The 22,779-nt window shown below is 34.4% G+C and overlaps 1 protein-coding gene across 1 annotated transcript; it reads left to right on the forward strand.

Annotated features, from left to right (window-relative positions):
* Positions 1-1,886: 1,886 nt before the first annotated feature.
* LOC129745510 (chitinase-like protein Idgf4) lies at positions 1,887-17,691 on the forward strand. The gene is made up of 3 exons (XM_055738616.1): positions 1,887-2,142; positions 16,317-17,040; positions 17,114-17,691. The coding sequence occupies exons 1-3, from the start codon at positions 2,028-2,030 to the stop codon at positions 17,586-17,588; spliced, it is 1,314 nt and encodes a 437-aa protein (XP_055594591.1). The 5' UTR covers positions 1,887-2,027; the 3' UTR covers positions 17,589-17,691.
* Positions 17,692-22,779: the final 5,088 nt, after the last annotated feature.

Consider the following 22,779-nt stretch of genomic DNA (forward strand, 5'->3'; position numbering starts at 1 on the left):
TTTTGTAATTTTTGGTAATTTTTTGTATTTTTTGTCATTTTTTGTCATTTGTATTTTTGTAATTTTTGTCATTTTTGTCATTTTTTGTCATTTTTGTCATTTTGTCTTTTTGTCATTTTTGTCATTTTTGTCATTTTTGTCATTTTTGTCATTTTTGTTCATTTTTGTCATTTTTGTCATTTTTGTCATTTTTGTCATTTTTGTCATTTTTGTCATTTTTGTCATTTTTGTCATTTTTGTCATTTTTGTCATTTTTGTCATTTTTGTCATTTTTGTCATTTTTGTCATTTTTGTCATTCATTTGTCATTTTTTGTCATTTTTGTCATTTTTTGTCATTTTTGTCATTTTTGTCATTTTTGTCATTTTTGTCATTTTTGTCATTTTTGTCATTTTTGTCATTTTTGTCATTTTTGTCATTTTTGTCATTTTTGTCATTTTTGTCATTTTTGTCATTTTTGTCATTTTTGTCATTTTTGTCATTTTTGTCATTTTTGTCATTTTTGTCATTTTTGTCATTTTTGTCATTTTTGTCATTTTTGTCATTTTTGTCATTTTTGTCATTTTTGTCATTTTTGTCATTTTTGTCATTTATGTCATTTATGTCATTTTTGTCATTTTTGTCATTTTTGTCATTTTTGTCATTTTTGTCATTTTTGTCATTTTTGTCATTTTTGTCATTTTTGTCATTTTTGTCATTTTTGTAATTTTTGTAATTTTTGTAATTTTTGTAATTTTTGTAATTTTTGTCATTTTTGTCATTTTTGTCATTTTTGTCATTTTTGTCATTTTTGTCATTTTTGTCATTTTTGTCATTTTTGTCATTTTTGTCATTTTTGTCATTTTTGTCATTTTTGTCATTTTTGTCATTTTTGTCATTTTTGTCATTTTTGTCATTTTTGTCATTTTTGTCATTTTTGTCATTTTTGTCATTTTTGTCATTTTTGTCATTTTTGTCATTTTTGTCATTTTTGTCATTTTTGTCATTTTTGTCATTTTTGTCATTTTTGTCATTTTTGTCATTTTTGTCATTTTTGTCATTTTTGTCATTTTTGTCATTTTTGTCATTTTTGTCATTTTTGTCATTTTTGTCAATTTTTTCATTTTTGTCATTTTTGTCATTTTTGTCATTTTTGTCATTTTTGTCATTTTTGTCATTTTTGTAATTTTTGTAATTTTTGTAATTTTTGTAATTTTTGTCATTTTTGTCATTTTTGTCATTTTTGTCATTTTTGTCATTTTTGTCATTTTTGTCATTTTTGTCATTTTTGTCATTTTTGTCATTTTTGTCATTTTTGTCATTTTTGTCATTTTTGTCATTTTTGTCATTTTTGTCATTTTTGTCATTTTTGTCATTTTTGTCAGTTTTTCTTTTTTTTCATTTTTTTAAATTTTTTTCATGTTTGTCTTCTTGTCCTTTTGTAATTTTGGGAGTATTCAAAATTTTAAATAAATCTCGCAATATTGTTAAAACTGCACATTGTATTGGAATCAACGAGTAGTGTCAGAATATTTTGACCGATAGTGTAAATCACAACCACGATCAAAATATTTACCTTCTCTAGCCGAAATCGAGAGGTGGCGGCCGGTGTTCATCGTCACTCAAAAGATCCCCTACTCAGCTTCAAGATTTTTCCTGTCTTATTATAGTTTTTCTTGATAAAATCTTTACCTAAATAATCAAAAATTTTAATTTTTGTGTTGGAGAGTCAATAATTGGATGATAATTTGTTTGTCTTATTTTAAGTTTTTTGAAGAAACTATACTTCATGTTTGGATCGATCATTCGAAATAACAAACTCAATCGAGTTTCCAGACTCTCCGGTCACCTTACAAACACAGCTTCAATGCAAATTGTTCCCCCAATATAAAAACTTCAAATCACCGGCAGATTAGGTTCAGTTGTCGTTCCGAATTCTACCGGTGTGGTGGTCCAACTTTCCTGCGTTCTGTGTTCTACTCAAAGTGTGATCAAGTTCAAGTGCGTCTCCTAGTCGGTTGTTTTTAGAGGGAGGAAGTGCGAGTGACGATGAAGCTGATCGCTCTCGGATTGATCCTAGCCGGGCTTGCCGTAATCGGCCATGGCCAAACGTCGACATCGAAGGTTCTGTGCTATTACGACGGGGGCAACTTCCTGATCGAAGGTATTGTAACGTTCTTCGACTGATCGATGATGATTGGTTTTATACGAGAGGTGTTGTTTTCTGTGATGTCATACAAAAGCAGCTGGACTGGGGCCATCTTGTTTGGCCGTGGTTTATTTCCCCTTTATTTTCACACTCCGTGTTGATACTTAAATATTTCCTCAACCGGCGCGTTTCGAAGCCGGTGACTTTTGAATGCAAAGATTTATTGTTCTGAAAAAGTTCCCGTCTTCCGTGACAGTTGACGGTTGTTCAATTCTCTAGTAGCGGCGACTAAACTCTGATCATGTGGTGTTTAAATTTAAATTAGAATGATGACTCATTACTACGGTTGACTATTCTGGAAGTGTGAATTACTGCTAATTGGACCACCTTGGAGAAAATTACGCCTCCGTTTAACAGTTGTTGGTTATTAAATCTTCTGGACTATCAGTGAATAACAAGGTATTAAATTTAAGTTGAATGTATCCATTCTCAACATTATGTGTACTTCTTATTTAACTCAATCAACTCAATTGAAGTAAAATGCTCATCTTACAAATCTCATCATGTTTATCAAGAAATTAAGCAATCTAGCTCAAATGACAAATTCGTGAGTATCAGAGAAAAATGTAGTACAAGCCCATCAAAACCTTTTGGAATACCAAAAGCTACCTAAAAAAAATGCAGTTATTTCTTCAAATAGTTCGTAGAAGCATTATTTTTGACTTGTGCGCAGTAAGCTTCAAGAAATATTCTTGATTTTGTTGAAATTTCTTTATTTCGCACAATATTTTCATATTTTTGGTCAACCCAAAAAAAATAAACTTGTGCTTCAGTTATGCGTTTAACTAAGCAAATTGTAGAAGAAAATTTTGACGATTTCAAGTCATCCATATTTTAACAAGTAAAACACAAACTACTAATAAGTACTACTTACGTATGCTTGTTTCGTTCAGCGTTCACTGTATTTTGTATTTCGCATACTCCACTTAACGGAATTAAAAGCAAGCTAAACATGCTTATCTGCTGGCTCACTAAAAGATGATTCGCTAACAAAAAAAGTTAGCTTGGACTAATAGGCGATTAATTGAGTCAATGCTTAGACAATGCTTTGGCAGAGGGAAGTCGTAGTGTTGCTGCCTAGAATAAATCAAATGGAATCCGCTGTGGAAAGTTAGCATCAATAATTTCATTGGGCTTCTTGTACGATTTTTTTTCACGTTTAGTTTAGACAGCGTTTGTTAAAACTTTATTAAGTCTGGAAGAAGAAAAAAAAAGTTGTCAAATAAAAACATCAATGAAGTCTCTATCCATCTTTAACCTTCCTCTGCGGTATACATGATTTTTTTACTTTTACTGAAATGCTCTACAATTTCTCATTTTAAGATTTTCGAATAGGGTTACCAGAGTCACCCAGCAAAAAAAAAATGGACAGTTAGCCGGTTCGGACCATATAGATCAGGATTACTGTTTTGGATATCAACCCTCAAGTGGCATAAAACCATAGCCAATTATTATTTTTATATACTTTTTGTGCTGGTTGTTTTAATATATGTTCTTCTGACAATCCATACTAATGAAAACTTTTGACTAGCAGAAGAAACAGCTAAGAGAAGCTTAAACACATGAGAAAATTGGACCTATTTTTTGAATATGGTTAATTTGGTAGTCTTATTATTTCTTTCATAACTCTTTAAGGAGTGGATGGCCCTTTTTGGTGTTTTGTGATGAAAGTTGCATCATAAGTTGAGCTATAAAGGGTGTCCACGATAAAATTGCCACACACAAAATTGATTCGCAGATTTCGAGTTTTCATCCGATTGCCAATTAATTTTCAGGGGTTAAAAAATAACTATTAAAATTCATTTTGCCATCTTACTCGTATTTTATTTACAATCCAAACGCAAATGCCCGCACCTTGGCCTTAACCCCGGCCATAAAATTCTGCACAACCTGTGAACCAACCGTTTTTCTGCATGTAAACCCAGGTCGTTAGGTGTAAACCTTAGGTCGTTTAAGAATGTGCTGCTTCATAATCGTCCAGTACTTCTCGATGGGGCGGAGCTCCGGAGTGTTGGGAGGGTTGAACATTTTCGGCACGAAATTGACCTTATTGTCCGCATACCACTTCAGCACGTCCTTGGAGTAGTAGCATGAGGCCGAATCCGGCCAGAAGATTGTTGGGACGTTGCAACGCGTTGTGAGCCTTCAGGAGAGGCAGTCGCTTCTGGAGGCACTCTTTCATGTCCATCGTTCATTGTGTCCTGGGTTATGAAAGGTGCACTCCGCTCCCCGGCGCAAGTGCAGATGGCTTGCCAAACCAGGAATTTATTCGCAAATTTGGACATCTTCTGAGTGCGGACATGCTCCGGAACGCTGAGCTTATCCTTGGCCGTGAAAAACAGGTTGCCGGGGATCTGTTTGAAGTCGGCCTTCACATATGTTTCGTCGTCCATGAATTGTCCAACTTTCGTCAGCACGTAGAGATACATTTCTGGCACGGGTTTTGGCGGACTTGTTCTGCTTCTCGTCGCGATTAGGGGCCTTTGTACCTTGAACGTTCGAAGCCCAGCCTTCTGGACAAAACATCGGCTGAGGTGCAGCTTCTTAGCCACATCCCGAAAGGAGGCGTTCGGATTTTGGTTGAAGGCCCCAACTACGCGGTTGTGATTTTTGGTGTAGTACGAAATACTTTTTCCTTCACATCTGGGCTTTCGATCGGTGCCGGTGGTCAATCGTTCCTCGAGTCGCATAATCACTCGCGACACCGTGGAATTCGCGATTACCAACGTTTTAGCGGTGGAACGATGCGAGAGATCCTTGTTCTCGCGATGAATGCGCAAGAGCTGTTCTTTCGACTCAATTTCAGCGAGTATTGATCACAGGACTTTAAAACTTGCAGGATGCACAATGCATATGCAATGCACAATGCAGGATAAACAATGCACTATGAACTAAATCCAGCCAAATATTCATTAAATTTTACCTAACGGTTAAAAAGTTAGAGCAATTCCATAGTGTGGCAATTTTATCGTGAACTCCCTTTATTAAAGTTGCCAAAATGGCCAACACTTTCAGCAGGCGGCCAAATTTTAGAAATCAGGTTGGCCTCCGGGACAAAACATTTTTTTTGTAAATATGTATGTTTTCAATAATGCAATCAATCAAAACTTTGAAAAAACACATTTGAGGGTTGTTAAAAATATTTTATTGTTTGAAAGATTTTAAAATTTTTAATTGAGGGTTTATTTCAATGTTCGAGAAGATTTCAGAAAAAAATAGCATAAAATTGAAAAAAAAAGATTTGTATTTTATTTTTGAAAAAACTTTTACTTATGTTATCAAATTTTTAATCGTCGCTAAAATCATAAAAATTGCCAGAATGCCAATTTAGATTAAATTTTTAAAGAGTATATTAGAAAAATCTTTTTAATCTCCATCAATCTCCAACATCTTCGGCATTCAATTAGCAATGTAAAGTAACAGTTTGCTAAATTTTATTGAAATAAATTAAAAATTTCAATTATTATTTTTTAACTTTTTGAGCTCTTATAACTCATAATGACGGCTTAAAACTTCCAGTTGTATTATTCAAATTAAAGTAATCTGTAGATTCATATTTAATTGTCATATTTATTCAAAAATAGTTATGTAATAATAGGGTGGATACTTATCGATTGTTGTTGCTGCTACACACCTACAGATGTCCGTCCAAGTCTCAATCAGTATTTAATCAGTATTTCTTGTTGATTATTTAATACACTTCATTCGAATAAAAACTTGAAACATTTCTATTTTGAAATTTTTGACATTTTCTATCAACATGTTTAATCGAGAGTGGTTTTCGAAAGGCTAAAAAACTATTTCAAACCAGCATTGTTTGAATGATACAAATTTTCAGATTTTTTCTAATTGATTTTTGTTAAATAATTCTGGGGTTTTTGTAAAATTTTTCCGGCTAGCCCAGATTTTCCAGGTTCGGTAACTGTTGAGATTTGAAGCAAGTTAATTTAGCACTTTCGGATCGAACTGAGAAGCACGCATGGACTTAGAACAACACTTTATTTATGTCTTCAATGATTGGTCATTTTATTACTTAACTTAAACAACGGAACTTAAACGTTCTGGCTTTAACTCTATTTGCTGGATAAAGCTATATCCGATTGCATGCTTGTCCAACACCTCGCAAACAGAACAGAGCAGAGAACGAATTACACTTTTATCATTTCGGTTTCCGAGTGCACTGCTCAGACGATCAACGTTCACTTATCTTTTTGCCGAGTGCGCCCGATTGCGGTTGCTCTGACGGTCGGGTGGACGTCGCTCGCTCTAAAGAAAAGAGAGGGAGCTGGCTAGAAAATTGTGCTCTAGCGATGCTGCTGTGTCGCTCAGTGTATCAAGCCAGAAAGATTTCGATGCAGGAATGTTTTCTTTAAAAAAAAAGCCGCTATGCAGTGCGGAACAGTGCATCAGTCGAAGAGGGCCAATGTAGGTTTATGTATAAAATATTTTTGTACGTAGCCGGGCCGGGCACTTCCTGGCAAATCATTTGAAAAACATGGTGAAAACCGGGTAAATAATCTGAAATTTTCCATTCCAAAAACCGAGCAATATCCGGCCAAATCTGAGGAAATACCAGAAATTTATCTAGTAAAGAAAAACGACTTACATTTTTTTGTCGCAACACATCAGCAGTGTTACATTTATGTTTAAAGCATACGAAGGAAAGTTTTGGTTTGATTTTTGATGAAACAAACTTTCACAAATCCAATTTTCGACAAACAATTTTAAACTGAATTCGATTTTCTTGTTTCATTTTCCAAATTATGTGGATAGAACTGGGCAAAATCCAAGTAGTTTTTTCACAATATCCGGGCATCCGCAAATTGCTGTATACTTAGGTTTATGTACTTTAAATTTCGTACGTGGGTTGCATTAATTTACAAAAGCAGCAATTCGCAAAGTAAAATTTACTAAAGTTATCCAAAAATCTTTGTCTATTAAACAAACCGTGAAAATTACGCAGGGATCTGGGACAAATTTTAGTAATAAAACTGCAAAACTTTAGGATTTATCTTCCTTTACCGCTATGCTTTTGATATTTTTCGACCGAAGAAAGCTTTCGTAGCTAATCATTTGTCCTGGTGCAGAACATCAATCTAGAGGAACTCGCTCAGGAATGACCAGATAGGTGTTTTGGGCAAAGTTGTTAATTCGCATATTTTGATATAAAATTTAAAGTGGAGCGATTAAAAAATAGCGCGATAATAACAATAACTATTTGTAAAGCATTTTTTTGTTTAATTGAACCGTAGGTATCTCCTTGGGTTAAGATTGTAGAACTTTGACATGTTAAGCAAAGTTGTGTGTTTTATTGAGATAAATAACTTTGTAGAAAAAACTTAAGCTCTAAAATGCTAAACAAGAAAGTTATGATTTATATCTTGCTATTGGTGGACCTCTAAACTTTATATTTCATATCAAAATATGCGCTTTATTATACAGAGCAATATTGTCGAAGACACCAGCATTCTATCTTAACTACCTTTGGCGTTATTAACTTAGTTCCGTTAGATTTCTTTTCTGCATTGTAAATTCTGACGCACTTCGAAACATCGATCCAGACGCAACCGATGAAGACAACCCGAGTTTTCTGTAAAGCTTCTCTTTCGCCCGAGTGCGAACGAATTTATCTGCACCGAGAACGCACTTCATCAGTTTGCTTGCCTCTCTTGCCCACACTTGGGTGGCGCTTGGTCGCTCTGGAGGTAACTGAGCATTTTTTAAAGATTCTCCTTTTGGGAAGAGCACAGCAAAAAAAATACACGCTCTTACTCCGAACGGGCAAATCTGAGGAGCGATGCCAAGCATGTCCGATTGCTTCTGTGGTTGCTTAAGACTGATTGGTCGTCAGCTGATCGGGTTGTGAAACTGAGAGCACACATCAGTTGGCGCTAAAGATACTCTTTAAAGTGGCTCACGCCTTAGCGTGGCTTGAATTTATGCGTCAACAGTAACATACTGTAGTATATGAGATAAAGAATAGTAATGAACAACTTAGTCAAATGTAACTTTACCGGTGAAAAACATTAGAAAAAGGAGAGAACTTTATTGAGTGTTTTAGCGCAAACGCTTCGGAAACTGTTAGAACGAAATGGTATATTGTCGAAAATTGAGAATTACTAATGAGTAAAAGAGAGGCGAATATATAAATCGGTTGGATGAGGGTACCGAAAATATACGAGAGCATTCTATCTGTGATTGTTGCTAGAGGTAGACGTGACGAAATTTACGATTTTAAACGCGATAAAATCCGTCACAAAATTGAAATTGACAGAGGATACGACACATACGTTACATACAATTTCTATCAACCTAACTATAACGGCGCAAATTGTCAGATAATAAAATAAAATTCTCTATAGATTTGTAAAATTTTCTTAAACTCAATGTTAAATGTTTCAAAACATAAATGTGATTTATTTTAAAAATCTTAGAAAAAATCCTAAGCAAACATTCAGAATAAATCTTAGACCCCCTGGCGTCTAAATTGATGTTAAATCTGAGCTCCGATCTGAAAACGTATAATCAATTGCGGATCCTATGTTGAATAAAATCAGAGATGATAAACTCAAATTTATTTTAAAATATTTATTCAGAACCCTTCCTCTTATGTCTGTTTTTCGGTCTGAGATCTACAATCTTTAATCCATTCGAGATCAACAATCTGGGGTGACCAAGGTTGCTGAAAATACAAAAAAAAAATACAATATTTCACAAAATTTTAAGCAAATTTTCGTCACAGAATTTGTTTCACAGACAACAGAATATTGTGGTTAGGATTGTTCGATCTTCTGTAAAAAAAAATCGATTCCCAAGATCGATTCAGCTGAATGGTTCCAGGATCGATTCATCTAAAAAATCGAAGCAAAAGGATCGATCTCTGCAAGATCGATCTTTTAATTTTTTGTGAGGGGCAGGGCCGTAAGAAGAACCGGCTTTGGGGGGGAGGGGGGTGCAGGGATTAAATAAATCTTCATGATTATTAATTTTTTAAGTACCGTCAAAAGAGGCAGCATGCAAAAGCAGGGTTAGATGCAACATTTGAATACCACAATAATCATTCAAATTTAATTTCAATAACCTTTAATAAAGTTATCATTGAATGATAACAAAATGATGATGTCATAGTTTTTTAACGTCGTGAAAGAGTTTTTAGAAGTTTTTGATTCTCATAAAAAATTTACAAAATCGACCAATAGATGAACAAATTTTTACATTTTTCGATGCCGTAAAAACGGATTGGCTTAATGATATAACCTTCAAACTTTTTGTTGCTTTTGTTATTCTATATCAACACTGTTGGTGTAAAAATATGTTTCGGACAATCACCATATTTTTGTAATTCAGCTACCTGTCTGGGGCAAAATGCAACAAAATGCAAATCAGAACTAAACCTCATAAATCGCGTTTCCATATGCTGGGATATGATTGTTTTGCATTATGCGTTTGTTTACCTTAAAATTTCTTCCATCCTAAAATTAATTTTTATGATTTACCCTATTACAGAACATTTTGTAGTATTTTTTACCCCTAAATGTATGCAGCAGATTTACACTTTTTTCTTAAAAAAACATTTTTGACAGAAAAAATGTATAATTGATTCCGAACAAAACCATAATTTACTGCAATTGGTGCTTTATGCGTAATGACATCACAAATGTATCAAAAACTAGAAATTTTCAAACGTTTTCATTGATTTTTTAGCAATATCAGAGTTTGTTGCAACTTACCCTTTTTTCTTAGTAGGGTGAAAATCGCATGTTTTTGTAAATTTAAAAATAACTGATAGTTTTCGCATTGAATCGTAACTTTAGAAAAATGTTCGTTAGCCCAAATGGTGAGCTAATTTTTTAAAATGAAACTTTTAGAAACAAAATATGAAATAAGCTTTCATTGATGGTTAAAGTTTATGAATTTGTTCAAAAGTCTGGTAAACCAAAGTTATTTGATTTGAGTATAAAATAAGTTCTTTTTACGGAAGCCTTCAATTCTATACTCAAATCAAACAAGCCCAATCTTTCAAACTCTTTTGCAAGTTGCAAGATTCTTACCTTTGATGAAAATAAATAAAATTTTACAAAAAACAGTAAGAGATAAAAAATTATCGGATCAAATTTGTTTGATGCAAACTTGAACTAAATTTATGATTTTAATTTGAAATTTGGCTTTCAAAAAACTACAATTTCAATAATGTTAAACAATACACCTAGAAAATATAGAATTTTGTGCAGATTTTTTTGTTGTAGATCAAGTCTATGTTTCTTTAAAAATTTCTTTCTTTTCTTTAGAATATTTGTTCATAAAGAATCAATTCCATAATGAAAACCCTATGGATGATTTTTTTGAAATATAATTTTGGATATTTTGCTTGTTTTATGCAAAATATCCTTAATTATATTTAAAAAAATCATCAACACGATTTTTTTTAAAACAAACTCAAATTCTACATTTCTACTACTATTCTGATTTAAAAAAATTGAAATCTGGAAATTGAATTGACAAGCAAATATTTAAGTTCATATTCTCTTGAATTCCTCAACAATGTTATGTTGATTGAAAAACTCATTCACAAGCCAAATATTTTTCTGGATTTACAATCTAAATTCTGAACCTAAATTCAAAAATTGAACTTTGAATCTGTTTCAGGATTTCAATACGATTTTTGAAATGTACAAAAAAAATACGATATCCGAATCTTATTTCCAAATCAGAAATTTATGAGCCAAGCCCTCATTCATGAATCTTTTTTTTAATCTGTTTTGTGAATCTGAATTAAAATGTGAATTTCAAATGATGAATCTGAATCTATGCTTTCAATTTTGGATCACCACTTATAAGCTTTAAATGTTTAAATTTTGTGTTAGAATAAAGTTTAAGAACTTCGAATTTGAATATAAGACAAAGTTCTTCTTTTTTCATATTCGAAATTTTTTTATCAAAATATTGGAAATGCATATGATTTAAGAAAACCATGATTCCAATTTCATATGAAATGCAAAACCGAATTTGAACCAGGATTTCAAAGCAGCTTTTCATCCCTAATTTCTTATGATCATTCGAACTGGAAATCAAGAATCCTAAACTTGATACGAAATCAGAAATACGAAATTATGTAGAAATACAATTTTAAGAACCTCCAAAACGGGTTTTATTAAAAATTTAAAATTCAGCTATATTTCTTTGGTAAGATTGTCAGATTGCCCGCTTTTAACCGGGTTGGCCTAGGTATTTAACATAAAATTTAAGAAAAGTCCAGTTCGAACCTGTTGCCCGGATTTCATTGGAAAAGTCCGGATGTTGCCCGGGTTTATTCTCATTCTCATTCTTAAACCCAACTTAAAAAAAAAAACCAAATTGTGTAGTAATTTTGTTTTGTGCGTCCAAAATTTTTGAAGCAAGTTTTTTATAAGAAACAATCATGAAAAGTTTTGTTTCTTGATTTTTTATGAATAATTCCTAGGTTTTGATTAAAAATTACCCAGATTTTGGTCGACAATTTTGAAATCAAATACCGTAAACTGGGGGAACTTTGATCACTTTTTTCATTCATTTTTGAATATTTTGGAAAGGGTTGCTTTTTCGTAATACCTAAAAGCTTTAAAACCCTTACTGAGGTGGGGAGTATTAAACATGATCATTGATTGCAGTAAATTGAAACGACATTGGTGGTTTTAATTAAATGTTTGTTACAAAACCAGATTTCAAGTTTCGGGGTAACTTTGACCACAATAGTTTTTACGTATCTCAAGATCTTCAAATTTATTGTTTTGATGCTATTAAGCACAGAAGGCTCAAAACATCGATAACCGTAATTTTTTGTTTGGACTCAATTGAATTTTGAACGTTTTCTTTCAAAAACAAATATACTTGAAAGATGGATAATGTTGCTGTATACATTTAGGGGCAATTTTTTTAAAAAAATTTTCAATATTTTTTGGCCTCAAAAACAAATAAAATTTTGCCCTCATGCAATTCCCTAAATCTTCTTACTTTTCCCATGTTCTTTTTTTCTTCAATCTAAACCATTTGATAGAGGTTTTAGCCATTTTTTCTATACGAGCTTTTTCATGGAAAATGACCGTTTTCTTTCACTATCCAAAAATTATCATAGAATGATCATAAAAATAACACTTAAACTTAACCTAAACCAAGAAAATAGTTGAACTTTCACATTAAACAACCCATCTGCACTTAACTGCTTAATTTTGATTAGGAGAGATGTTTGTTTGTGAGCCTTCAAAAAACCAGATATATTAAGATTTTAAAATTATATTTTAAGTGATATATAAAATCTCCTAATAAAAACTAAATTTAGCTTATTTGTAACTAAATTCACAGGATTTCAAACGTAGTAAATAGTTTTCAGATATATTAACTTCGTACTTAGTTAATGGTGCTTATCTGCGAAAATTTCATGTTGATCAAAGTTACCCCGCTGATCAAAGTTCCCCCAGTTTACGGTACCTCGATTTTGCCAGGTTTTTATCACAATTTGGGGTATGAGGGGTATTGCCTGAGGGCTGCTTTAAGCTGAAGTAAATAATGAAATACGACAGGAAAGCTCATACAATATAGTTTTTAAAATGTTTTAAAATTCAACATCAGAACATCAGAACAGAATGTTTAACTTTTCATAAATTTAATTGAGTATTTATGACATATCAAAAAAAAAAAAAATAAAAATAAGGCGTTTTCCTTTTTTTTCAGTGATTTTCATCCTATTGGATGATACCGCTTTCCATACGACATACTTTCTAGTTCAAATTACATGCGCGTTAGATAGTAATAAGTCTAAATACTGTAACTTGACTGATTGAAATATTTCAAACATTTTAAGTTAGGTCATTTAGTGGAATGATAATATTGAACAGGCTACGGACTTTCATTTACTCTGGTGTCATGGTCAAGGTAACGTGTTCAGGTATCATCTGGAAAACATCTAAATTCTCCAAGTATATTTTTCATTGAGAGTAGATGCAATCTTAGAATATTAATATGAAGAATTTAATAATTCCTACAATTCATATGAACACTTTTTTTTGCTAGAAATTCTTTTTAATGTGGTCGTATTTAAAAGCTGAACAGCTTACAACCGAGTTCCGACAGTGAAACTCGAAAGTTTTGATAAGAACTTTAATCTCGAGCTGAGAAAAGTGCTATTGAATATTGATATTTAAGCTTTTAAGTAACCATTTATAGAGTTTTCGATTACTTGAGCATTCGATAAAAGTTTAGATTTTCATCAAGAGTATAGAGGTAATAATTGCTATCTATTAAGTCGGTCTGGATTTTATAAGTGGCATGGAAGCACCAATAATGGAAAGTAGTCTTAAAGATGGTGCAGGTATCAAAATTCAAAATTGATTCTCAAAATCTTCGAAAACAATGGAACCAGAACTTCAAAAGATCGAGACATCGGATCGAAAGTAACCTGATTTTATCGATTTTCCAAGGCTATCCATAAAATCGGAAATACGAGTTTAACAAATTGATCTCGTGTAGATCGATCCAAGATCGACCAATATCAACTGTGGTATTTCACAGATTTTTAAAATTTTATCCTCTTTTATCTATCTTATAATATAAAAAGCAATTATCTGTATGTTTGTTTGTTTGTTTGTTTGTTTGTTTGTTTGTTTGTTTGTTTGTTTGTTTGTTTGTCCTCTATAGACTCAGCCGTCTTAAGAGCTAGAGATCTGAAATTTGGCATGGATACTCATTAGGACCAGGAATGATGAAAAATGTTTTTAGATTTTTGGACGACCCCTTCTGAAGGGGGTCGTCCATATCCACTGATTAATATTTTTCCGATATTGGCGTTATTAAACATCGGATTGTGATGAAAATTTGCACATGAGTGTTTTGAGAGACGAGAAATCGATTACAGTTATCAAATTTAGGGTCAGAGGTCGGCCAAAGGGGTCGTCCATATTTACTGATTAATGTTTTGGCGATATTGGCGTCATTATACATCGGATTGGGATGAAAATTTGCACATGAGTGTTTTGAGAGACGAACAATCGATTACAGTTATCAAATTTAGGGTCAGAGGTCGGCCAAAGGGGTCGTCCATATTTACTGATTGATGTTTTGGCGATATTGGCGTCATTATACACCGGATTGTGATGAAAATTTGCTCATGAATGTTTTGAGAGACGAACAATCAGTTACAGTTATCAAATTTAGGGTCAGGTGTCGGCCGAAGGGGTCGTCCATATCCACTGATTAATGTTTTTGCTATATTGGTGTCATTATACATCGGATTGTGATGAAAAGTTGCACATGAGTGTTTTGAGAGACGAGAAATCGATTACAGTTATCAAATTTAGGGTCAAGGGTCGGCCAAAGGGGTCGTCCATATCCACTGATTAATGTTTTTGCAATATTGGCGTTATTATAGATCGTATTGTGATGAAAATTTGCACATGAGTGTTTTGAGGGACCAGCAATCGATTTCAAGTTTCGAATTGCGGATCAGAAGTTGGCTGAAGGAGTCGTCCATACCCAACTTTAATGTTTTTGCGAGTTTGACGTTATTCTACATTGGATTGAAATGAAAATTTCCGCATAGGAGTTTTGAGGGACGTTCTTTTGCTTTCAGGTTTCAAATCTTGACTCAGGGGTTGGCAAAAGGGGTTATTATCTGTTCACTGATTTTACGATATTCTATTGATTGAGCATAGAACTGTAATGAAAATTGACACATGGGAGATTAACAGAAAAGATAATTGATTTCAGGTGTCAAGTTTTGAATCGTGGTCAAAAAAAGGCCGTCCATGGCAAAAGGGAGTTTTGAGGAACGTAAAACTGGTTTCTATTATCGAATTTCGGGCCATGGGACAGAAAAAGAGGGTTTCATTGAAAGTTCAATGTTTTGCGCAATAATTTTGTTGGAGGCAGTTAATTGATACCAATTTAAGTGTGAAGGTTAAGCAAAAGAGTCGTGCACATAAACAAATAGTACATGTTTCTGCCATAATGTCTAGATTTTGCAACCGATCGAGAAGAAAACACTCTCACATAAATTTTAATAAAAAGCCAATCAACCGTTTAATTTGAATTTCAAGTGATAGTAACAGTAGCGACTTTAAACACTGTTGAATTTTTTCCCCAAAATTGTCAAAAGAATGTTTCGAATTCATTTTCTAAACTCATTTTGACGTACCAATGATTTAAAGCGAAACGAAGTTCGTACGGGATCAGCTAGTGAATTTATAAATTTGTTTGTCTGTAAATTACTAGTTCAAATTCATTAATTGTTATAACGTTTTTAAAATTGATTAACTCTTAATTAGCTCTTCGTAAAAATAACCTTATTTGTAAATGTTGGATTTTATTTTTAATCAAAAATGCTTTAAAATCATCACATAAAATCGTCACAGCGTTTTGAGGTCAAATCACAGAATTATTGATATTTTGCTTTGCCAAAGCAGAGAATGTCCAAACAGCATAAAAATCATAACTTTAGTTACACTTCCCCTTTTTTCGATGAAAATCATATTTTGATTCATGGTATTGCATCATATTAAGAATATTATCAAAATAAAAGACAATTTGAGTAAATCGAATGCCACGAAAACATAATTCGATTCTAGTAACTTTTCTGTAGGAACAAAACGAACCGTTCTCTGAATCGCCTTAAATAAACGTTGATGACCTCTCGGAACCGGTCCAAATTTGCTTATCGAATGGGGCACACAGAGATGTTTATAGGTAAACAAACTGAACTTGTGAAGCTTGTTTAGCCGGCATTTTACGACACCATCCACTCTCATCCGTCCATCGAAACGGCTTCAATAAATGTGAATTTTTCATAAGTTTAAAAAAAATATTCTCTAGAGAGTGAAGTTGCTTTCTACAGCTGAGTCACACCATCACTCGTTACTTGCACAAGTAGACGGGATGAATAGATCATTGCTTCTAAATTGTGATTTTTCAACTAATTCACCGAATCGCCGGTGATTTCTTAGCCATTTCAGTTGATAACCCTCTCTGGGGGAAGGTCAACCGGTAATTTCACAATCAATACTTATGAATAAGCTTCACCTTTCTCCGTTCGAATGTGAAAAAGAAAACACAAAACTGATAACTAACTGAATGTCGTGTTTTCGTTTCTATTCCTCGAATAGGTCTGGCAAAAGTCGGCCTGGCTGACATCGAAACGGCGCTGCCATTCTGTACCCATCTAATCTACGGCTATGCGGCCATCGATCCGGATTCGAACAAAGCCGTCTCCCGCAATCCGAATCTGGATTTGGACACCGGCAAGGGTTACTACCGGCAGGTGACCCAGCTGAAGCGAAAATATCCGGCACTCAAAGTCCTACTCGGAATCGGTGGCTATCGATTTGCGGCACCTTCACCCAAATATTTGGACCTGCTCGAATCCGGAGCCGCTCGGATTACCTTCATCAACAGTGTGTATAGCATTGTGAAGACCTACGAGTTCGACGGAATCGATCTGGCATGGCAGTGGCCTCAGAACAAACCGGTCAAGAAGCACTCGACCGCCGGCAAACTCTGGAAGGGATTCAAGAAAGTATTCTCCGGCGATAGCGTCCTGGACGAGAAGGCCGATGAACATCGGGAAGAGTTCACCGCACTGCTGCGGGAGATGAAGAATGCCTTCCGGTCGGACAACTATCAGCTCGGAATCACTGTGCTGCCACATGTCAACACCAGCACCTTCTTCGACATCCCAGCTATCATCAACTATCTGGACTTTGTAAACATTGGAGCTTACGATATGCAGACACCGGAGCGCAATCCCAAAGAAGCTGACTACGCTGCGCCGATTCAAGAGCTCAACGAGCGTGTTCCCGGAAACAATGTTGATGGGTTGGTGAAGCTATGGTAAGGTTTTCACGGTCTTTTACCCGAATAAAAGCAAATTGAAAGTTTTCACAATAACCCTCACTTTTCACAGGCTCGGAGCCAACGCGCCCTCGTCCAAGCTTATCGTAACGATTCCGACTCATGGTCGCGGTTGGAAGCTGAACTCGGACTCCGGCATCACCGGAACGCCTCCCCTGGTAGCTGATGGAGCTGGTCCGGCGGGACCTTACCTGCAGCAGGAAGGCTACTACAGCTGGGCCGAAACTTGCCAGAAGCTACCGAACCCAGCCAACTCCGGCCTCAAGGGAGCTGATGCCCCGCTACGCAAGGTTGGCGATCCGACCAAACGATTCGGACCATATGCCTTCCGGATGCCCGACAGCAATGGGGAACATGGTTTGTGGATTTCCTACGAAGATCCGGATTCGGCCTCTAACAAGGCTGGCTACGTGAAGCAGAAGAACCTCGGAGGTATTGCCATCAGTGAACTGTCCTTCGACGACTTCCGGGGAAGCTGCGCCAACGAAAAGTTCCCGATTCTGCGGGCTGCCAAATATCGGCTGTAAAAATGCAGTTTCCGGGAAACTTGCATGTGTTTTTTAATACTTGATAAGCGTGTGTTAAAAGATAAAATATAACCATGTGAATATGGAAACCTGTTTTGAGAAACATTTTTCTTTCTATTTGAGACTGATGATTAAAAATTCCTCGTACGAACGAAATGATTCATACTAAAAGAAATGCTTTAGCAGTTTCCTCATTTCAAAACACACTACAATTTCTTCTCAAATCATTTCAAATTGCCTTGTTCCCCTCAACTCGCCTTCTTTTTAACTGCAGCAGTTCCCTCAACAAGCTTTTTTTTTCTAACGTCTGATCCTTTGAGCCGATGTTCCGAAAATCAATCATTTTCACTGAGCCATACTTGATAACATTCAGAGTTAAAAATTGATGCAGTCAATTTTTCCTTTTTCAACCAAATAATACAATCATGACAACGACGCATCTTGATTTGAAACATTTCCGCAAATCATAATGTGGTAAAGAAAGCCGCTGTCTATCAACCGAACGTCTCGATGTTTTTTTTAACTTTCTAGGATCACAACTGATAGGTAGGGGAGAATGAGGATACTTGATCCCTGGGGATACTTGATTCCTTAGCTATATCTCGAAACTGGAATGTCTTACAAAGATCAAATGTTCTAGAAAAATTTCCCGAAATGAGCAAAATAACAATGCTTGTAGTTTAAAATTTTTTAACTAAATAATTGTTTGAGTAATTGAACTTTGTTTGCAAAATTTCACAAAATGTAACTTGAAGATCTTTTTTCATCACTTTAAAATGTTCCTTACATGGTAAAATTATGAAAAAAATATTTGTTCCAATGTATCAATCATTCGATCGTAAAATGAACTTCATAATGCCATATTTTCAAAGCAATGGAAAACTTTCAACTTTTTTCAGAAAAAGTTTTCTAAAATGTAGATTATGGGTACAACTGATCCCCTAGAGTTGGGTACAATTGATCCCCCTTCCAAACGGCATATTCTTCTTCTTAATTGATCGATATGATTGCTGATTACGAAATTACTAATATTTATCCAAAAACTAATATTTATCAAACAATTGTCTGAAGTAAAGAGCAAAAATAATTAATTTTCTCTTAATTATAAAAAAAAGCCCCTGTAAGTATGCAATGTTTTAGCGTTGAGACAAAGTTATAGAATTTTCTTCTTATGTCTGCTATAAATTGTGAAATAAGAACAAACGTGACCAAAATAGTCAATTAACATTCTATCTTGGGGTTTTGTTTGATTTTTATACAAGGATTAGGGCTTCCTGAATAAAAGATCAAGTCTCCTTCAATAGGGGATCAAGTCTCCCCTAACTTCAGAAAAAACGCAATTTTTTTACTCCCACGAAAATGCTTCTAGTTCATCAACGGGTTCAATTATCGTTCTAATTTTTGTAGCATAGAAACTTGAAGTTACAAGCTGTCAGAAAATGTCAAAGACGGCAAGTTGCTAAATTTTTCCAAAAATATGTGGTGAAAATAAGAAAAGGGGATCAAGTATCCCCACTCTCCCCTATATTTCAACGTAGTTGTCATACACGATAACACGATTTGAGATCACTGGGATTGTTCTGGGATAGGATAGGTTTATATCAAAAGATGAGGCGGCATGACTTAGTCTTGGTCTTTCACTCGATAACTGGATGATTCTTTTTGCTTTAGTTGGCATATTTCGTAATTCCAACATACATATATTATTTCATTTTATTTCCATTCATTCATTCATTCATTCATTGCATTGCTCATTAAAATTTCAAATTTAATTTTGATTCAGTAGTTACTGTAATTTATCTGGTTTTTTGTACATGTTTAAACAAATTCATTGTTTTTTTACATTTCGTCGAGATTACTTCAGCGATTAATCCCAGTTTACACTGGGTTACTCTGTTCGATGCGACGGGTTGGGTTTGTATGGCTAGTTGTGAAAGTTCTTGAGTGTTTTTATTATATTTTTAATTACGTTACATTGAAATTCATGTAGTTTCCAGCAATCGAGAAAGACGAATAGGCGATTTACATTTTCAGTGAAATCAGAACGGGGATGCCTTCCACTTAAGTTGTAATTTTAGCAGATTAATGGACATTTTTCTGTTAAAACTTTACTATAAAATAGTGCAGTTTCCCTTTTTCTGGTCATTTTTTAGTTTATTACCCACCGTGTTAAATCCACCAATTTCCTTTATAATAAAATAATGCTGCCGAAAAATGTGTTGAAAATTGAATTAAAAAATTAATGTTGATCTTTAGATATTATTAATATTCTATTGAAAAATTAAGAAACAATTTTTGTTCCAGGACTGTTTCAAATTTGCTCATATAATCCAATTGTTTATCTTTCTTTTCAACAAAGTTGTCGTTGTATGTTTATTATCGTTAATTTCTTGTTTCCTTATATATTGGGCTCTCAATCTTGTATTCTGTGTATATTTTTTATTTACTCCTAATATTAATAATGCATAAACGACAGGGTAGAACATGAAAATTTACCTTTAATTCCATACAGGTAGTGTTGGAGCATAGATGGACTTTGCAATCTATACTTTATTTTCAACTATTTAAGAAATACCTAACCATACTTTATTTACAGGTCTGAAAAGCATTTACGGATTTTCTTCAAAAATTATTTTTTCAATATTTTTTATATCTTTATATCAACCAATAACAGCATGATAATAATAAATGAATAAAACCATAAACTAAATACGTGTCTATCTTTTATTGGACATATTAGGATGCCAATTCTATATAGTTAGACAATTATATTTAATTTGTATCTGGATATGTCAACAATAAAAGGTGGAAAGTCTAATCATAATTACATGACCCAATTGGTCATGCAGCTATGATTGGGCGGGGCTTATTGGCAATGAAAGTAGCCTCGGGATGTGCAGTTGCCATTCTGAAATGGGTTACTGGAATTTCAATAGAGCTAACACCACCAGCACCCGCGATTGGACAATGTTAATCAAATAGATTTACACTGGCTCTTTTGCATAACATACCTGCCAGCTCAGGGGGTCGTTGGATGGATAATACATACATACATACATACATAGAAACTTGAAGTTACAAGCTGTCAAAAAATGTCAAAGACGGCGAGTTGCTAAATTTTTCCAAAAAGATATGGTGAAAATAAGAAAAGGGGATCAAGTATCCCCACTCTCCCCTACGTATCAGTTTTGAACGATCAGTGGAGGCTAACAATGAACAGTTCAGCATGTGCTACAGCTTTTTTAAAGATGTGGCGTTAGTATTTCTTCAGATTTTCCTTCTAAACCATTCATGATCGTCTATCAGTAACGAACATTATTAAGCAATGATGCGAGGATAGACGTAAGTGAAGGAATGTGGGAGAGACATTCCAAAAAAAAAAAAATGTCGATCACCGTTGATCAGCCACGTGACGTATAACAACGGTAGCCCCCGATGAGGCATGGTTTATGTTCAATAAAATTCAACGGCTACTTTTTCCATGTGCTATCACAGCACTCAGAGACATGGCCGTAGGAACGGGGAGGAGCTTTTGAGGGTTACCCTACACCCTCCACCCATGAAGATCCAGAAAAGCAGGCGAGATATTCTACTCTACATTCAAAATTTAAAATGCCTTACCAATTTTTGATCATTGTGTAAGCTTATTCATGAGTAGCAATCTTAACTCAGGGATAATGTCAAAAGCTTGAAAACTAATTCCAGGTTCAGAATTCAGGTTTTCGGTTCGAATCTTCATAATTAAAGAAAATTGAAATCAATAGCTATTTTGTAATCGATCATGTTTGGTTTTGCATTTTATTCCAAATTGAACACATGATTTTCGGAAACTCATATGCATTTTCAGTATTCAGATAATAAATTTCTGAATTTTGAAAAAAAATAAAATTAGAAACCAACTTGGGTATTGTTTTTAAACTCTAGTTTTTAAATCCTTTTATTTAGTTAAAAATTATTTCATTTGCAAATCTCAACAGCATAAAGCTTCAAACAGGCGACGAGATTGTTGTTGCGGGCTTTGTTGTCCTTGTGGTATGTTTGCCTAGCAGTTTGGAAAAAGGAGAGCAAAAATAGCACTGTTGTGCTGTGTTGTGGAATTGTTTCTTCTCTCACTGCAGTGCTGTTAATCTAGTGCCGGTTTCACTCGGCTCTCATCGTCGCGTGTAACCAAAAAAAAAAAACGAGTGCGATGGATGCTCGGCAGAAGAACAGAGCCCAGGAACATTTATGATACATTTCCAGTGGGAAATATTCAGAGCCGTATGCTGCTGTCCGTAGTTCTCTAGACAGTCGACAGAGCGACAATGCGAGGTCAATGTATACAAGTTTCAAAAGCGAGAGCTGATTCGGACCAAATAAGTCACCACTCAAGCTTACTACTTGTTGTATCAGAAGTGATTGATATAATAACTGATACCCCATTTCAAAAAGCCACTCACTCACTCACTAACTCACTCACTCACTCAAATTTAATCAATGCTGCCTGGCAACGGTTCAAACCAGCGATGCCACACATACTGATTTTTCGGTAATTATACCGATTTTTGGCGAAAATTTTGATCAAGAATCGGTATATACAGAATGCCGATTTTTAGCAAAACTCACCTTCATATCGCGATTTTTGGAAAATTACTTTCTAAATATTTTTTTTCAAAATATAACTATAAATATTCTAGTGCCTGTATAGCTAGCAAGTCTCCAAGTATTCGAAAGCATCTTTGTCTACTATGACAATTCTCTTGAGATCGATTTTTGATTATCAAATAACTTGGTAGATTAGAGATAGCAGTTTAAGACATAAATATATCATGTCTTCAAGTTGTATGCTGAATATTTAGGAACCAAGATAAGTGCACACTTTAAATAAATCCACGAAATTATGTAAGAGTGAAAATATGACATCGTACAATTGAATCGAAAAACAAATTATCTGACACCCCTGAACGCTCTCGTCCGTCACTAGCTGGAAACTTATAGTGCGGACGAACAAAAAGATGATATGTGATCGCTCAGATAAGCTCCCTTTAACTCAGAAACGCATCTATCGATGTTTAGTCTTCTCAGTTTGGTATCTTCGCATTTCGTTACATGCGAGGTTTGCATGCGAACCACGCTAAGCCTACTAATGTGTGGTGGTAGATGCAACTTTATCTGTATCTACCACTTCATAGTAGTAGGCTCGTGAGGAACA

This window comes from Uranotaenia lowii, chromosome 2 (genome assembly GCF_029784155.1).
Source record: "Uranotaenia lowii strain MFRU-FL chromosome 2, ASM2978415v1, whole genome shotgun sequence".
NCBI lineage: Eukaryota > Metazoa > Arthropoda > Insecta > Diptera > Culicidae > Uranotaenia > Uranotaenia lowii.